The following is a 17,096-nucleotide window of genomic DNA, read 5'->3' as shown; positions in this document are numbered from 1 at the left end:
TCCTATTCATGAGTAATGTTTAAATAAGTCACATAACGCATTAGAAAGATTATGTGACTAAAACTAGACATGGATGATATTTCAAATCAATAATATTAGCAATATTTGGATTTTGGAAGACCAATTTTCATCATAATCACCAAACATCATTAAATATAATGTAAGTATCATCTCCAAATAAAAAAAGGAACTAACCAAATAAAACCTTTGCATCAAAGGGATTAGTAGAATAAAACTGTTTTGAAAAATCATTACATAACCCTAGCAAACTAATCTAGCGATCAATCCCACACTAGGAACACAAATAATTGGAAAAATTTGCTAAATGTCATAATTTTAGGAAAAATTTGCTAAATAGAACATGACCAAACTTATTTAGTTGCGTAGCAATCTGTTTGACATATTATTTGTCAAACCCGAGTTCCAAGCATTATGTTTGATTAGATTGCTGTAATGCTTGGAACTTGAGTTTCACTTGGAATTCAATTTTGACAAACTCGAGTTAAAAACAAAATGCCATATAACTAAATAACTTTGGCTTGGTGCTTTTTTCCTAAATTATTCATAAAATTTATGCTATTCGGCAAAAAATGCCCAAATAATTCGAACATAACATTTGATTGTAGTAGCTCTGTCTATTTATTTTCAAAATATAAGAGGTACAGCAAGTATAATAAAATGAGCAATAAAATTTGAAGTTTTTGTCCGCACCAACTCTGACATCCAGCTCCCTAACCTGCAATTCCCACTTTCTCAGTATTAAACCACAAAAAGTAACTCTGAAGTCGATCAAAAACTTAGACAACAAGGAACGTTGTGGAGAATAAAATTAATAATGGATAACCAAACTTTAATTGATTCCTTGGGAAGAAAATATAGAAATGGAACAATCTTCCTTGGCGTGGCGACATCGATCGAAGAAATAGGTAAGTTATAGGAGTATCATCCGTATTAAATAATTAAAACAAATGCACCACTATTTTCAATAAGAATCAAGCTTGAAATCAATGCGTTTCTGAGCATAGTAAAACAAAGTTGAACTAGAACCAAAATCCAGAGCAAGTCCGCCAAACAACAAGTGTGCTATTTTGGCATAACGATTTTTCTCATAGTTAAATTTTTTTAACGTTTCACGATTTATAATAACCACACAACCAATTGATCTATTTTGGCAATTTGATATGGCAAATGTTGACATAACTCAACCTTTTAAAAATATTGATACGCATGAATAGGAGAGAGACAAGTTAGGAAATTTCTTACAAAATCTAAAATTGGCGCTCAAAGATTCTTCATCTATGGACGTTTCTGTGTGCTATTTGACGAAATTTACAAAAAATTCCAACAAGCAAGTAGTTTTTTGTCCAAATTATTTGTTCTGTTGACATATTTCTACCCAGTCTCTAACTATAGAACGCATTTCATCACGGGGGAAAGAAAAAAAAAATGGCAATTGATAATGGCATAGTAAATACACATTTCGAGGCTTTTGCAGAGGTGCTTTTTATTATTATTTTTTTTATGACAATACTGAATATATCATTAGGGAAAAATTTCTCATGCACCAGGCGCATGAAACTTGTCTCTCACAGGTAGGTGGGCCCCACATGTATGGGACCCACCTACTTGTGAGAGGCTGAGGCATGAGATACTAGCTCATGTTATCGGACGCAACGACCTAATGGACTAAGGTCATTACTTTTAGTCTTGTCAAGTTGAGCGTGACGAGAATGATGGATATGAAGAGAAGGGTGAAGTTGAACATTAAGCACATGATCATTAGCTTGCACTTTAAAGAAAATAAGGATAATTAGCTCCATGATCTGAAACATAATGCTTTTCATACATTTTTCTTTCATCAATTCTGCTTCAGTTTATAGCCCTTTTACTATATAAAATTATTCGTATGGCTTAACCCCTTTAGTCTTCTACTGGAATGTTTAAGGGCAAGGAATGAAATTGAAAGAAATTTTCATAATTTTCAAAAATTATTTGTATGACTTAATCCCTTTACACCACCCAATAACTTGTTAATGAAATTATATTTTGAAAATTTCATCGTTAGATTACATGCTTTATATGTTCTAAACATGCATGCCAATTTTCATACCAATCGGATGTTATTTACCATTTGATCCATAAAATTATCTTTTATGCATTATTTTAAATTACAAAAACTTGAATTTATACAATTGATAACATGACTATTGATTTTTGATCATTTTGAAATCTTGCAAGCATAGAAAGTATACAAAGATAATGTTATCCGACGGTCAATTTGTCAAAATTTACATTCGATTAAAAAATATTGATTAGTATAACATTGCTTAGAGTTACATCAGGTGTAACTTGAATCTAACCCTATATATATATAGTTTCCTTTGGAAGTGTGTGCAAGTTGATTTAATCTAAAGCAATTTTAAAAGAGCAAATTGTTTACCAAACATTTGGAAACATCACCGTTTCAAGGAATTAATATTTGCTTAAAGTAATGTTTTTTGGTTAGGGTCAAATGATTTTATGAGAGTAGTTATAATTTATTATGATTCTTCATAAACTCATTAAGGATTAATTCATAACTTTTTAAATAAGATCAATTAATAATTAAATGAACTATTGAAGAAGGGTGATGATAATCAAAATTTATATGATTCATCAATTGCAGCATGGTGTACACATTGTTTTTTCTCATAAAGTAATCAATTTTTTTTAGAGATAATTACAATATGCTGCTAACCCTATAGGTCGAACCCTTTCCCCTCTTAGACCCCTAAGCACTTTGTGCATGAGAAGTGCCAATGCAGTTACAAGGCCTTTGGCTAAAGTAATCAAATCTCAAAATACATAAATATTAGACATATAACATATAATAGATTGTCATTGATGGAGATTAGTACTTAATTTAGTCTGTCGTGAATATATTAATAGACTAGTCACATGAGACCTATTAGAAACTAAAAAATGATCAAAACTTACACACACACGCGCGCGCGCGCGCACACACACACACAGAGAGAGAGAGAGAGAGAGAGAGAGAGAGAGAGAGAGAGAGAGAGAGAGAGAGAGAGAGAGAGAGCCCTATACACTTAGATTTGTTTAACCTAATCAATTAACTAAGCAGTAAATTAGGTTGATATTTTAGATTTAGGTTAAACTCATGCAATCATATTACTTAGTGCAAAAAAGTAAAGAAGACAGTAATATGATGACCAATGAAAACTAATGAAACTGTCCAGTAATATAATTGCGTGTTTTTTTTTGTCAACATATGAAGTTTTAATTTTATTAGATTTTACCCAATTAAAATTTTTTAACGATGACCGTGAAAAAAATTCTTAAAATCGCCACTAATATAAGTATAAACCACATGCAAAACATCATTCTATTAACTCATGAACAATTTACGTAAATGGTTAAAAATTTTCTTTAAAAAAACACATAAATGGTTAAATTTGAACTCATTGATTTCCTTTTTTTTTATTTTTTTATTTTATAGTAAACCAGAAAATATTATTATTTCAAATCATATAATTCTATCAAATAAAAAAAAATTTATTATTATCATTCTTTTTTAAGTAATCAAATTACCAAACCGTGGGCCGTGCGACCCATCCGATTCAAAACCCACTGTGAACCAGTGATCCCTCTAGCAAGCCTGGGCCGTGAGTCTGCGACAACATTTATGTTTCCCATTTGTTTTTGTAAAATTAACGATTTTGTTTTGTTTTTGTTTTTTTAATACTTTCCCTGTCGGCCAATCCGAGTCAGAAACAGAAGTACCAAAAAAAGAAAAAGAAAAAGCTCATACGAGGTAAGTTGTAATTAGATGATTCAATATGCTCTCCACTTTACTCTTTTTCTTTTTAGGGTTTATTAGATTTCTTCATTTCCCAATTAATGATTATGATGATGGAAGACACGATTCACTATAATTAATGCTTGTTTAGGATTTTAGGCCGACCCATTTTCTTAACCTCGTTTTAAACATTGATCGGAAAGATTAAGGTTTGTTAAAGTTACCATTTTGCTTTTGTAAATTTGAAACTACTTTTTGGTGATTGTTGCAGCAGACCACTTTGAAGCAACAACAAAGTCATTGTCTTTTTTTTTTTTTTTTTCACAAACTTATTGTTGTAATTGTAGATTTGGTCTAATATTTTGATAGAGTTGTAAATTTGTAATTGTTGTGAAGAGGGGAGTAATTCATTTTCAAGAACTTATTTCTTGGATAGTTGTAATCTGTGATGTTTATAGGAATTTTTTTTAGCTCATATAGTTTAAACAAGTAAACAACCATATGTTATTAGCTATCCTTAGATCTTTTTATCATTTTGATTGCATATTAGTCTTCTTGCAGTAATGTGATCTTGGTTATGTTCGTTTTGTCTTTAGATTAGATGGGTTTTCTATTGTGTATGTATTTGTTGCTAAGAGCTATACAATTAGCGTGTTGTTTTGGAACGATTGAGATCTTGTTAGGCATTCTGGAGCTATGAATCGAAGCAACTGAATGCCATTATTAGGAATGTCTTAAGTTTTTCCCGTCTTCTCAGCCTATAGATATGGTTGTGATAACATTTTGAATGCTAACATTTATATAAATGTTTTTTTCGCAGAAGTTAAAATCTTGAAAGGTGTGTTGTTTGTGGGTTGCATTTTAGAGAGGAGCCAATAAGCAATAACTTATATGTTATATATTATGCCTTTTCTAGCAATTATATGCGATCTAATTTAAGACCTAATTATGTTTATATGTTGCATTATTTGTTCTTATTTAATTGTTTGTAACTTTGATTGGTGGTTACATTAATTGGTAGATGACTTTGGTCATTCATTCTCTCCATGGATTACTGGCTGTAGGTTAATAGGCAATATTGAATCATGTTTAAAAACATTTGATTGTGTGTGCATGGTATTTAGATAAATTGTTCTAAGATAAATTGCTACAGTTGCCTTGACATTAAAAGGTGGCGCTTATCAGTGATATTTTCTTGTCCATTTTTCAGGTCATACTTCTAATTTGCTTTGGTGGCCTCAATGACAAAAGCACGCAATGCCATTGTTGCTACTGGTTTAGTAGTTTTTGCAGCTGCAGGCTTGGCATTTTCCTTTTACATGGGGTACGTAAATTTCTCTCTATGATGTGTATACTGCAGATGGTTGTATTTGATTGCAAGAGTTAGAGTAACATGTTTTGTATTATACAGGTCCTCAAGAAGGCCTGTTATTGACTCAACAAAGCCACTGCCACCTCAGGCAACTTTCCGAGGGCCTTATATAAATACTGGGTCACGTGACGTTGGACCTGACCATCGAACTTACCCAAAGAAGTGATTAATTTTGTGAACGACCTTCTCTTGGTGTACGTAAACTATGTGCTCATTTATGTGTATTTTGTTTGAGTTGATCTTTTTGAATCAGTTAGGCTTTCAGACTGATGGTCATGTTTGGATTCTGGAGTCTGCTTGATATAACAGTTAAATGAGTGGGCTTAAGATTTTTTCTCATGATCCAGCATTCTATTTGAACATGCACGGACTGGGATTATGAGATATCCTTTTGTCTTGGGACTGATATGTGAAAAGTGACAAGAACATCACAGATTTTACTGCTTCAGTTAGACACAACAAATTCCTATGAATCTTATTCATAATTTTTCTAAAGAGGGATAAATACAAGTCTGAGCACTCAATTTTGTAATGTTGCTCTGTTTTCCTGCTAGAAAGAAATGTTGGGCTTCTGGTGTATAAATAAATATCTGTCTTATGTGTGATTTAATCACCATAGTTAGCAGCATATGCACTCTCTCTCTCTCTCTGTTTGTGTGTGTGTGTGTGGCTGTGAAATTGAGACTAAACCTTGGAAAACTGAAGGGAATTATGTAAACAGTTCATCAATGGTTTCTAGTGGATATTTTTACTGAACCTGTGGGAATGAGGATTAGTCTAATCGTACAAATTTAGCAAATCTAAAAGTCAGTTGTGATGTGACTTTCTCAAATGGGTTATTCTTATTGAAATTATTTCAGTTCTGCCTCCATGTAGTATGTACAACTTCTTGCCGCACCAGAACTTTGGTACCCTCGGGTTTTGATTAAATTATGTTCTATGAACCTTGATTCCGTGGCATGCAACACTCTGAAGCTCAGAGAATGCTACAAATCAAAATAGTTTTTGTTTTTGCTAAAGCTACCAATCGAAGTTGGTTTTGTTTCTGATGTCAAGTGGAGCACCGAGCACACCATTTGGTTTGGTCCATGGTTGGTGTTGTAGTTGAGCTCTCTGTGGACATTGGGTTCCATTAACCCATAGTCAAATTTGTGCATGGAGTTTAGTTTCTTCACTAAGAGAGGTGAATCATGTCTGAATTAATAAAGAATTAAGTGTTTAATTTTACTCATTTGAATTGAATTAACCTTTAAATTGGACTTTTCAGCGGCCTCTCGAGGCTACGATGCAAGACTGGAAAATTTGGAGGCAAAAAATCCCATCATCTCTCTGATGAATATAGTGTTAGTTATAGCAGGTGGAGCTGAACAAAACAAATCACCATTTGAGATAGTGTTTAGAAGGTAGAAAAATGCTGTCCATTAGACTAAAGTTTGGCCTGAAGAAAATCGTGGAGTTGACTGTTGAAATGCTACATTTTTAAGCACAGGACAGTATGAAATTGCTTTTAAGTTAGCCAAGAGATAGCTTGCTCTAGCACCAATGGTATGTCAAAAACGGAATTGGCTAAAAGCCAATCTTGGCGAAGAATCCGATATTCAATTTTGTTCTCTCTCGTTTTTTCTTTGGTTGGAATCTGTCTCCAATTGAGCTATTACAAAAATTCCTAACTAGAAACTGGTGCACGATTTCAAAAAAAACCAGCAACAGCTTTGCCGCGTATGCCACTTCGGCTATAAGCCTAGTACATAACATAGATATTCCATCCTTCTTTGATAATTTTATATCAAATCTCTTATTCATTAATTAAATCGACAAAATTTACTAGTTAAACTAACTAAACTTAAGCTAACTCAATTTGTCATTTATTTGATCTTTTTACTGCTTTCTAGTCTCGTCAGTCCCTCAAAATTGTGGACGTGGATAATTCTGCCAAAACCAATTTCTCAATTCTCACAATAGCATTGTCCTACCTATACTTGCAAAGACTAAAAAACCAATGAATTTTCAACAATTATTTAACCCACTCTAAGAAAAGAGGCCCTTTTTGTAATTTGCTCTCCACACAACTTTCCCTCCTGGTATTACCATTAAGCTGGTGGTTCATGGTGTGGCCACGTGTTACTGACTATTGAGATTAATCAACGGAGAAACAAACAAGCCAAAACCAGAGAAGAAAATCCTAAACACTTAAAACATTCAACAATGTGAACTGTGAAGTGATCATTTCAGATCAGTTCTCACAAACAAAACTCACTTTCACTTTCACTTTCACTTCTGGAAAGTAAAGAGCCGCAAACGGACACAGCCCACAGTTACACAGCCATTTCAAACTTGCACGCAAAGCTCTAGACCCCCCTAGAGAAAAAGCAAACCAACCTCTCTCTCGTTAAAGCTTAAAGAAAAAACATCCTTGGAGTGAACTAGTGCTAATAGACACAACCCAATAATGGCACTGCTACTCTCAACCTCTGCTTCAGCTACAATTGTTGCATTATCATCAGCTTCACCAACCAATAAAGCACTCAAGACCCTTCCTTTTGTATCCACCAATACCCCAAGACTCAACTTTTCAAGAAAATCACAAAATAGTAGAGCCACACATCTTTCTCTTCTACGTGTAGCTACTCCAACTACCCCACCACCAACCACACCAGTGGATCAGAATCCTGAAGAAGATGTGCAAGATTATGGAGTCGAGGATGAGGATGGTGAAGAAAGCTCATCTTCCAAGTTCTCTTGGAGGGATCACTGGTACCCAGTTTCTTTGATTGAAGATTTGGACCCTCAGCTCCCAACCCCATTTCAGCTTCTGGGTCGAGATATCGTGCTCTGGTTTGACAATTCTTCCAGTCAATGGGTCGCTTTTGATGACAAATGCCCCCACCGTCTCGCCCCCTTATCTGTAACTTTCTCACACCCTTCTTTTCATGCTCCAATTCTTGTGCTAATTGTACTTATGTTCTGTTTCTTGCTAAGAAAATGGAAAAGGAAAGTTAAAAAAAAAAAAAACAACAAAAAACAAAAGATGGGGACTTTTTGAAGCTCAACCTTTTTTGGGTTTTGGTTGTTGATAATTGAGAACATTTTTTACTTAAGATATATGTTATTAGTGTCTCACAAGTTCAGAACTTTTTTATTTCTGTTGTTTTAGTTTCTATAGGAAATCTTGCCTTTTACGGTCTGGAAGTAATAGAATATGTTAAAATCAATACACGGATTTTTTTAATTCTTCTGAATTGTCTACAACTGAGTGAGGAATTTGATTCTTGGAGGGTTTTCATGATCCTGATTAATTAACATGGTTTGTAGGAAGGGCGGATTGATGAAGCTGGCAACTTGCAGTGTTCTTACCATGGTTGGTCATTTGATGGATGTGGATCTTGTGTTAAGATTCCTCAGGCTTCATCTGAAGGTCCTGAAGCTCGTGCTCTTCGGTCTCCGAGAGCATGCGCTACCAGGTTTCCCACAATGCAGTCTCAAGGTCTGCTCTTTGTTTGGCCGGATGAGAATGGCTGGGAAAGAGCTCGTGCTACCAAGCCTCCCATGTAATTGATGAGTTGATTCACTTTATATCTATAATTGTTTAAAATTGTTTTTTTATGCTGATTTAATCATTGAAGTTAATGATAGGGGGCCATAATGAAATGTGTACAAGTTGTGGGATGTAATTCATTGCAATGTAATAAATAATTTAATAAAAAAACTTGTGATGTTTTCTAGGCTGCCTGATGACTTTGATAAACCTGAGTTTTCATCGGTGACAATTCAGCGTGATCTGTTCTATGGCTATGATACCCTCATGGAGAATGTCTCTGATCCTTCCCACATTGATTTTGCTCATCACAAGGTATATAGTTGAACCTGTTAACAATCAATTTTTAGTTCAATAAACTACTATTTGGTAGCTGTGTATAAATTAGTGATTAATTTATGTAGCTTGGGAAATGTTAGATTGCAATGCTTACTTGTGAAATGAAATATTGTATTGCCAACAGCTTTGTCATTTTTTCAGTGGCTGACTATGGTGATACATATTTTCTCAAATAGTATAAACAATAATATTTAACAATGCTGTTGCTGTTGGGAAAAAAATTATTGATGAATGTAGTGGGACAGAACCACACTGTACTTTTTTCAAGCTTGAAGCTTACAACGAAATTGGCTTAGTGTTTTAACTGTCTGTGACTTCTGAATCTGTATATATGTTGCCCTGTTGCTTTTGTTACTAGATTACTCTTCTTGAACATTTGGTGCATAAGTTTTTGGAAATAGAAATGCAAACACTTGCTTAGCCATGTAGTTTACAGGAATATTGTAGTGTTAGATAAGGAATAATGTTAAATGTTTGCACTAGTTTTAATAGTTAATGATTTCGTTCTTCATCTTTCTTTCTTTTTTCACTTGGTAAATTTACTCACTGTTACACACCCAAGTGGAGTCAGATACCCTGACATTACCCACCACCTCAAACTTATGGGTGGAGATTCCATTTGGCCCAAAGACCATTTGATAAATGGATAACTTTTCACATTGCTTATAAGATTAATCAATCTACAGGTTACAGGAAGGAGAGACAGAGCCAAGGCTTTGCCTTTCAAGTTAGAGTCTCGTGGTCCTTGGGGTTTTGCTGGAGCAAATGATGGGAATCCACAGATCAGTGCCAAGTTTATTGCACCATGTTATTATATTAATAAGTAAGTTCATCACTCCCACTTAAGCTGTTAAAGCTGCATACATCTAAAATGTGACTGCATACATCTAAAATGTGACTACATACATCTTACATTTAGTTTAGTACTTATATTATTTGTTGGTACATTTAGTTTATTACTTATATTATTTGTTGGTTGCATGATACAAATGAAATCCCATGTCTAAGATTCTGGTATGTGATTGCTCAGGATTAGCACAGCTTCTTAGTTGCAGTGTATATGTTTTAAGCATCACTAACACATATTTGAGAAAAGAATATGTGAGGCTTAAGCAACAAGGCCCTCTTCGACACATTAATTTCAATACCTCAAGACTATCCATAGAGGCATCCTTTTAAAGTTTGAGATAAAATATTTCTTAGATGCATTTAGGACCATTAATGACCATTGTGACCTGTAGGCTACAAAGAAGGAGATAGCCAGAGAGTTGATTTTAGTTCCTGTGTAAAGTGTCATGAGGCTATTAAAGTTTGAGATAATTATGTTTCTTAGACGCATTTAGGACCTAAAGGATTCACAATAGCAGATAGCCATTGAGTTGATATTAGGCCTTGTGTAAGACTCAAGAGACTAGGTGGCCAAGGAAACTGGCACCTTCAGTTTGAGATCCAGATAAGATGCGGTTCAGGCATTCCTTTACTCTGTTGTTTATCCCTGCATATATAACCCTGTGAAAAGTCTATCTAGAGAACTATGTACTTATGATACCTTTTCAAGTTAAAAGCTATGACATAGTGTCTTGTCTTATTAAAATCAGTTCCCCAGGGTACCATTTCCATGTCCTAGATGCTAAAGTATTGTAGGGTTATTTTTTTTTATTTTTTATTTTATAAATTTTTTTAAGCACATATCTGAATCTTAATCATACTTGCAATGACTGTTTACAGAATAGAAATAGACACAAAGCTTCCAATTGTTGGTGATCAAAAATGGATAATATGGATTTGTTCCTTCAATGTGCCAATGGCACCTGGGAAGACCCGATCTATTGTGTGTAGTGCTCGAAACTTCTTCCAGTTCACAATGCCAGGGCGTGCCTGGTGGCAAGTAAGAACTCTTTGATCATTTTTCTTATGTGACTTATAATTTGATAGCAAAAACATGGGTGTCCCAATCGTTTTATTCTTTTAGTTATGTTCTGACAATAGTTTGTAATTTATCCTCTAAATTATTATACTTGCTTGTTCTAAGATTCAGTAAACTTGTGTTGTCTAATCATATCCGTTGTGAAAAGTATCAAACCCGGTCTGATCTTGTATTACAGTTGTTTCCTGTGGTATGATGATTTCCTCTTAATCCTTTTTTTTTTTTTAAAAAAAATTAAACGACAAGATGTGGCTGACATCATCAGGGAAAAGGCACAAATTAAAGGCTGCACTACCAAATTTTGAAGCTTAAGTTGATATATTCATCTTTTACTCTGTCTAAGATGCTGACGATGGGTAATATTTATTATAATATGAAAAGGGTGCTGAAATCCAGCTCATGTCCTTCATAACTAACGATTTCAGAAAGTATAAAAATCTTGGATGCATAGGAATTTACTACTCAATTGACATTTTCTATCATAGCTGGGATCAAGATGATTGTAACTTTGGAAGATTAAATCAAAAGTGAAAAAACAAAAAAAGAATAGAATAGAAGAGTCAATGATGCACCACTGTGAATCTCAGTTTTAGATGAATCATATCTCATATTGTGAATGTAGTTAATTATATTGAATTTATGGAAAGAGGAAGAGAAAAATAGAGCAAATAATCACATAGGAAAAACAAGATTTTTGTGGTTTGGCGTTAGGCCTACGTCCACTGGCAGCATTGAGGAGAAAGTTGTACCAACAAAGTAGGGAGATTACCATAGTGGCACAAAGATTTTCACAAAACCCAAACCCCAAATATACCCAAAGAGCTCCTTCTCTCAATTTACAAAGTCTACGGTTGGAGAGTTTTACAAGGGTTAGCTGCCTGAATAGGTATACAACACCAAATTCAGCATAAACCTCACCAAGAAACGTGTTGATATAGTAAAACTTTAGATCTGAGACATAGCCAGAGTCAGCTATGTGTTAACTGAAAAATAATTGGTTTTCAACCTAGTGTGGCATGGTGCATGGAATTCCATGCACTGATGCAATCTACGTCAACATCCACCATTGAGTTTTTTGTGAAGTTAATGTTCCAAGTCTCATCCTTCCCATTTACATCTTAGACTTGCGTGAAAGCATGAATGGGGGGAGGCAATGGTTTGTGGAGATTAGCTTCTGTGCAGACACTCAATTGGAAGGATTAATTACTGGGGAATCTTATTTAAGGGTGGAAGCTGGAGGGATGGGGCAAGACGACATTCCTCATCTCTTTCATGCTGATGATGCATTGATTTATTCTGGGGCCAAAGATGCTTAACTTAATATTAAAAGGGGCATTATTCCTGGTTTGAAGCAGTTTTAGTGATTGGATTGATATTGGAAGAGAGTGGTCCTGGTCAGGAGGTGGGAATGTGGTGTCAACTTTGGTCTGAGGAGTCAATGCTAGGAGAGTGCAGTATGACATGAATGACTGAAAGGGTGGAAGGCTCAATATTCACTATTTTGACTTAAATTATCTTGCCTCTCATGTCCTCTTCAGAATTAGCTACTGGGGGGGGGGGGGGGGGGGTGGAATTAAATTATCAAGTGTGAATTACCACTAACAGATTAATTTCTTTATTTCTTCAGCATCGGTTTATATGCGGAACCTCAGGTGAAATATTGTGTGGTTTTCTTGAATTCTAGCTTTCTGATTGCCTCCTAAGAGTGGAAGTCAAAATGTTGTGGCTGTTTCTTGAAAAAAATGTACATGATTTCAAATATTCATGGTTATGAGATACTAATGGACGTATGGAGTTCTTATTTTCTCCATGGTCACCTGTTTCTTTTTTATGTTTGGTTGCGGCATGAAATCAGCTGTAATTAGTGTGGACCTGTGTGCTATACATATGGGGTCATATATGCGATTATATTTATAGAATTAACACACACCCACATGCACGTGAGAGGAACTAAAGCATGCTCTTCTCACTTTTCTTTCACCGCCTTTTTTTCTGATAGTTTATCTACTTCAAGTTATTCATTTATGTTCCTTTGATACCCTTAAAGTGAGTGTGCATATCAATATCTGAATCTTTTCCATTTTAAGGAAATGGTTATATCCTTATAACTTCAGTTACTCTCATGTATGTTGTTGTGTTAGGTGGTTCCTAGATGGCATGAGCATTGGACTTCAAATAAGGTATATGATGGGGACATGATTGTCCTTCAGGGTCAAGAGAAGGTCTTTCTTTCAAAGACATTGGAGGGTTCTGCTGATGTTAATAAGCAGTATACAAATATCACATTTACACCCACCCAAGCAGATCGCTTTGTCTTGGCATTTCGAAATTGGCTGAGGAGGCATGGCAACAGCCAACCTGAGTGGTTTGGCAAGAGCAACCAACTACCTCTGCCCTCAACAGTTTTATCAAAACGTCAGGTGTGGAAATAGTCATTTACATTTCACCAGCTCCTTCTACCTTCCCCAAAAAGAAGAAAAAAAAAAAATTCTAGAAACAAGAATAAAATAATTCAATAAATACTTAAGTCTTAAAATACAATGTATATGATAAATTACCAGTTTTTATCCAATACTTCCTTGCTTTGATACCATGATAAATTACCATTGGTCCCAAAAGTTTAAATTATAAGGAAATGGTGAATTCATTTAATCATAATTCTAAAGTTTTTTTTGGTAAGACCATAATTCTAAGTTTCTAACAATAGATGTGCTATTTAGTTGTTAAGACGAGTGTAAAATCTTAAAGAGTTTTATAACAATGTGGAGCAGGAGTCTTTAGTGTAATATTCGGATCCTGTTATCTTTTCCCTTTTTAATTAGATGCTAGGAATAATAAAATGGAAATGTTTTTGAAAGTATATGTTATAATTTCTCACACACACACAAACACATATATGTATGTTAGATGTTTTAAAATGCCTATTCTTTTAATACGGACGTCCCACGGGCATATTGATGTTGTTACTGATTTTTTCAGTTTTCTATTATCATTGTGTTCTGTAGATGTTGGATAGATTTGAGCAGCACACTCTTAAATGTTCATCATGTAAAGAAGCATATACAGCATTCCAGGCATTGCAGAAGTTTTTGATTGGTGCAACAGTTATTTGCTGTGCAACGGCTGGGATTCCTTTAGAAATTAATTTGCGGATTTTCTTGGCTGGGATTGCGCTTCTTAGTGCTGGTTTGGCTTTTGCTTTGCATGAACTACAGAAAAATTTTGTGTTTGTTGATTATGTACATGCTGAAATTGATTAGACTGAAACTGTCAAAACGTATAGGCACTAAAAACTACCAAATCAATATTTGTCCAGATATGTAGAATTTATACCAAATATATGTAAGTTGTACAGAGTTCACATTTAAATTGTTGTTGTTGAGATTGTGGAGTTCTATGCTGAACCTCACAGAGAGTTAATAGACTTTTGAACTTGCCATGACAAATGAATGAATGGTAACCAAGCGTTATGAGATTTGAAGGTAACTAATGAATACAAGTGAATTGGACTTACCCATCTGCCAGGATCAGTGATGCAATTAATACTACGCTAAGCAAGACTTTTTTTTTTTTTTTTTTCCACTCGATAAAACAAAAAACTCAAATATTGGTTCTTCTAAGTTAATGTGATTTTCTAATTCATACTATTATTCACCAGGCTATAGTCGAATATATATATTGCGAGAACTTTGAACCAAGGAAGTAAATGCCGTTTCGTACCGGCCGAGATAGCCGGAATTTTTCGTACCGGTGAACAATCCGGTACCAGTAGACTTTCATTTCGTTTCGTTTTAAATACCAGACTATTCCAGTTTGTACCGGCCTTTCCAGCGAATTTCGGTCATTCCAGCCAAAAAATGCGTTTCGGCCCGGAATGTAATTCCTTTGCAACTTGAAAAAAGAGAGAGAGAGAGAGAGAGAGAGAGAGAGAGAGAAAGAGAAAGAAAGAAAAAGAGAAGGAGGCACGGTAGTGGCAGTAAGCTCAAGCGCAGTGTAGCTCAGACCAGCCGATGCAACATTTGAGTGGGGGAGAAGGAGAGAAACTGATCTGTGAGGGAAAGAGAGAAATAGATCGTAGTGGGATTATGGCCTTATGGGTTAGTTTTAAGTCTTTTGATGAGAAAAGTATGCGTGAGAGATTAGAGAGAGAATGAGAGAAGCAGATTTGTGAGGGTGAACCGGAGAAGTACTGAAGGTGAAGGACGTGGGTTACTGTGCAGGGATCTTAAGACAAGATTCAATTTGAAAATGTGTGGATGAGAATTAAAGAGAAATGAGATAGTAATAAAAAGTATGTAAATAAATAAAAAGATGAAGTTGACTAGACAAGACAGTTGAGGAAAAATAAATTGTGGTGGAGTAAAAAATTGAAAAGTGTAGCAACTGATGTTTTTGAGTTTTTTGGCTTTATTACCAACAAAATTTTCTAATTATTTTATTTGATTCTACCAAACCCATCCCACTTATTATCTATTCTTTGGCATTTGACGTTAGTTTTTGTTGATTTTCTTTTTTTTTTTTGTCTTATTTTTTTTAATAAACTTATAAGCTTAAATAGTTTTATCTTTTTAACAAATCAACTTTTACCAAATAAGTAAATTTATAAATATACAAATTATATATATACTTTTAAATTTATTAATATATATATATTATAATTTTAATATAGAAGATGATCTATGTAATTTGAGTTAACTTAATTATTTGTATTATTTGTTTTTTTTTATACAATTAACAATCAAGTTTTTTGGGGTTTTTTTTTTTGTGGTAAATAGAGATTTTGTATGTGTGTGTATGTGTGTATATATATGAAATATATAAAATAGCGGTAAATCCGAAACGGTACACCGGTATTGACCGGTATCCGAAATATATCGTACCGCTGGCCAAACCGGTACAACCTCCGGTACGGTATTGACTTCCTTGCTTTGAACACCCACATTAGTAAAAAAAAGAACATGTATATTCCTAGAGCTTTTTTGGCTCATGACCAGGCATGGGATGGATGATATTTTAGGAAAGTAGCTTAGTGCGTCAAAATCCCAACAAACAAAGGAACAATGACACGATTAGCCCACTAAATTTATATCATTAGACTCTTGGCCTACATATTTAGGTGAACCATACAAAGAAATTGCACTAGAGAATTACAATAGTCAATGAATTCTGAAATCCTTGACTCTTTAGAAGAACCAAAAAAAAAAAAAAAAAAAAACATAGCCATAAGTCTTTCGCAACAAGGGTTGAAGAGAGACAAATGAGAGGTTTTTAATATAGGATTTCAAGGTGATCAATGTAATAGATAAAATTCTACGGGAAGCATCCATGCATTTTATTAAAAACTAGTCGATGAGTGAAAAAAAATATAATGTAGGGTCAATGGGCTCCGGGATATATGTTGGTTTGGTCCAAAGGTATTAGTTGGGCTAAAGGCCCAATCCGAGGACACTGAATGGTCCGAGGATGTGTAAATGTCAGCCCACGAAGCAATGCTAAAAGGTAAAGATGTGATATCTGATCAAGCATATCTAAGAGAATGGTCCGAAAAGGAATATGTCCTAGGCTATCTAAAGCCGAGGTAGAAGAAAGGCTAGTTGACCTCCACAGATACTATTCTAGAAGATCCTATAAATAAGGGTAAGCATGATATACGTAGAAGATAAGAAGAAGAGTGGTGGAATATTTAAAATAAAGCTGCTACCACCGCCACTACATTGAATGCTCTGCAACTGCTTCTCTGGCCGCATTAATGGGAAAGTGAGGCCTGAGTATCAGGGTTCAGCCTGACAGCTGCCTCCAAAGACTTGGGGGGAGATAGATGTGACAAGTAACTAGATCAAGAATTTGATTCATAGGTGGGAGGTGATATAAAAGGAAGAGGCAGGAGCTCAGAGAAGAGAGAGAGAACACTGTATACATCACCATCCTTAGTTGTAATCTATTTTTGAAAGAAATAATATAAATCATCCTTGGCTTGTGTCCGAGGACAAATTTCTTTCATATAAACAGTTCCTTGTGTGTAATGTTGTGATCGAGCTCATCATTTTAATTATCTAACATCATTAAAACCTAGATTTCAGGCCCACTCTTTACAAATTTCATTGTATTGGGCTCTTTGGGCTTATCC

General features: G+C 34.7%; 2 protein-coding genes across 3 annotated transcripts; both read left to right on the top strand.

Annotated features, from left to right (window-relative positions):
* The first annotated feature begins 3,728 nt into the window (after positions 1-3,728).
* On the top strand, positions 3,729-5,678 carry LOC142607303 (uncharacterized). Of its 2 annotated transcripts, none has more exons than XM_075778745.1 (3): positions 3,729-3,811; positions 5,007-5,120; positions 5,208-5,678. In XM_075778745.1, exons 2-3 carry the CDS (start codon positions 5,038-5,040, stop codon positions 5,332-5,334), a joined length of 210 nt encoding a protein of 69 aa, XP_075634860.1. In that variant the 5' UTR covers positions 3,729-3,811; positions 5,007-5,037; the 3' UTR covers positions 5,335-5,678. The 2 variants fall into 2 exon arrangements, with proteins under 2 accessions (XP_075634860.1, XP_075634859.1); XM_075778744.1 differs by lacking the exon at positions 3,729-3,811 and adding an exon at positions 3,878-4,005.
* Positions 5,621-14,389, top strand: LOC142607302 (pheophorbide a oxygenase, chloroplastic). Its single transcript, XM_075778743.1, has 8 exons — positions 5,621-6,351; positions 6,436-8,073; positions 8,481-8,716; positions 8,892-9,018; positions 9,729-9,865; positions 10,771-10,930; positions 13,111-13,389; positions 13,975-14,389. Exons 2-8 carry the CDS (start codon positions 7,618-7,620, stop codon positions 14,227-14,229), a joined length of 1,650 nt encoding a protein of 549 aa, XP_075634858.1. The 5' UTR covers positions 5,621-6,351; positions 6,436-7,617; the 3' UTR covers positions 14,230-14,389.
* Positions 14,390-17,096: the final 2,707 nt, after the last annotated feature.

The sequence above is a fragment of the Castanea sativa genome, chromosome 8 (genome assembly GCF_040712315.1).
Source record: "Castanea sativa cultivar Marrone di Chiusa Pesio chromosome 8, ASM4071231v1".
Classification (NCBI taxonomy): domain Eukaryota; kingdom Viridiplantae; phylum Streptophyta; class Magnoliopsida; order Fagales; family Fagaceae; genus Castanea; species Castanea sativa.
Note: the sequence above shows the minus strand (reverse complement) of the source record. Positions and strands in the feature narration are given on the sequence as shown.

Coding starts and splice junctions, on each gene's coding strand:
- LOC142607303 (XM_075778745.1), top strand. CDS start 5,038: ATGACAAAAGCACGCAATGCCATTGTTGCTACTGGTTTAGTAGTTTTT. Junction 5,121..5,207: donor GCATTTTCCTTTTACATGGG/GTACGTAAATTT, acceptor TGTATTATACAG/GTCCTCAAGAAGGCCTGTTA.
- LOC142607302 (XM_075778743.1), top strand. CDS start 7,618: ATGGCACTGCTACTCTCAACCTCTGCTTCAGCTACAATTGTTGCATTA. Junction 8,717..8,891: donor CGTGCTACCAAGCCTCCCAT/GTAATTGATGAG, acceptor GATGTTTTCTAG/GCTGCCTGATGACTTTGATA. Junction 13,390..13,974: donor CAGTTTTATCAAAACGTCAG/GTGTGGAAATAG, acceptor TGTGTTCTGTAG/ATGTTGGATAGATTTGAGCA.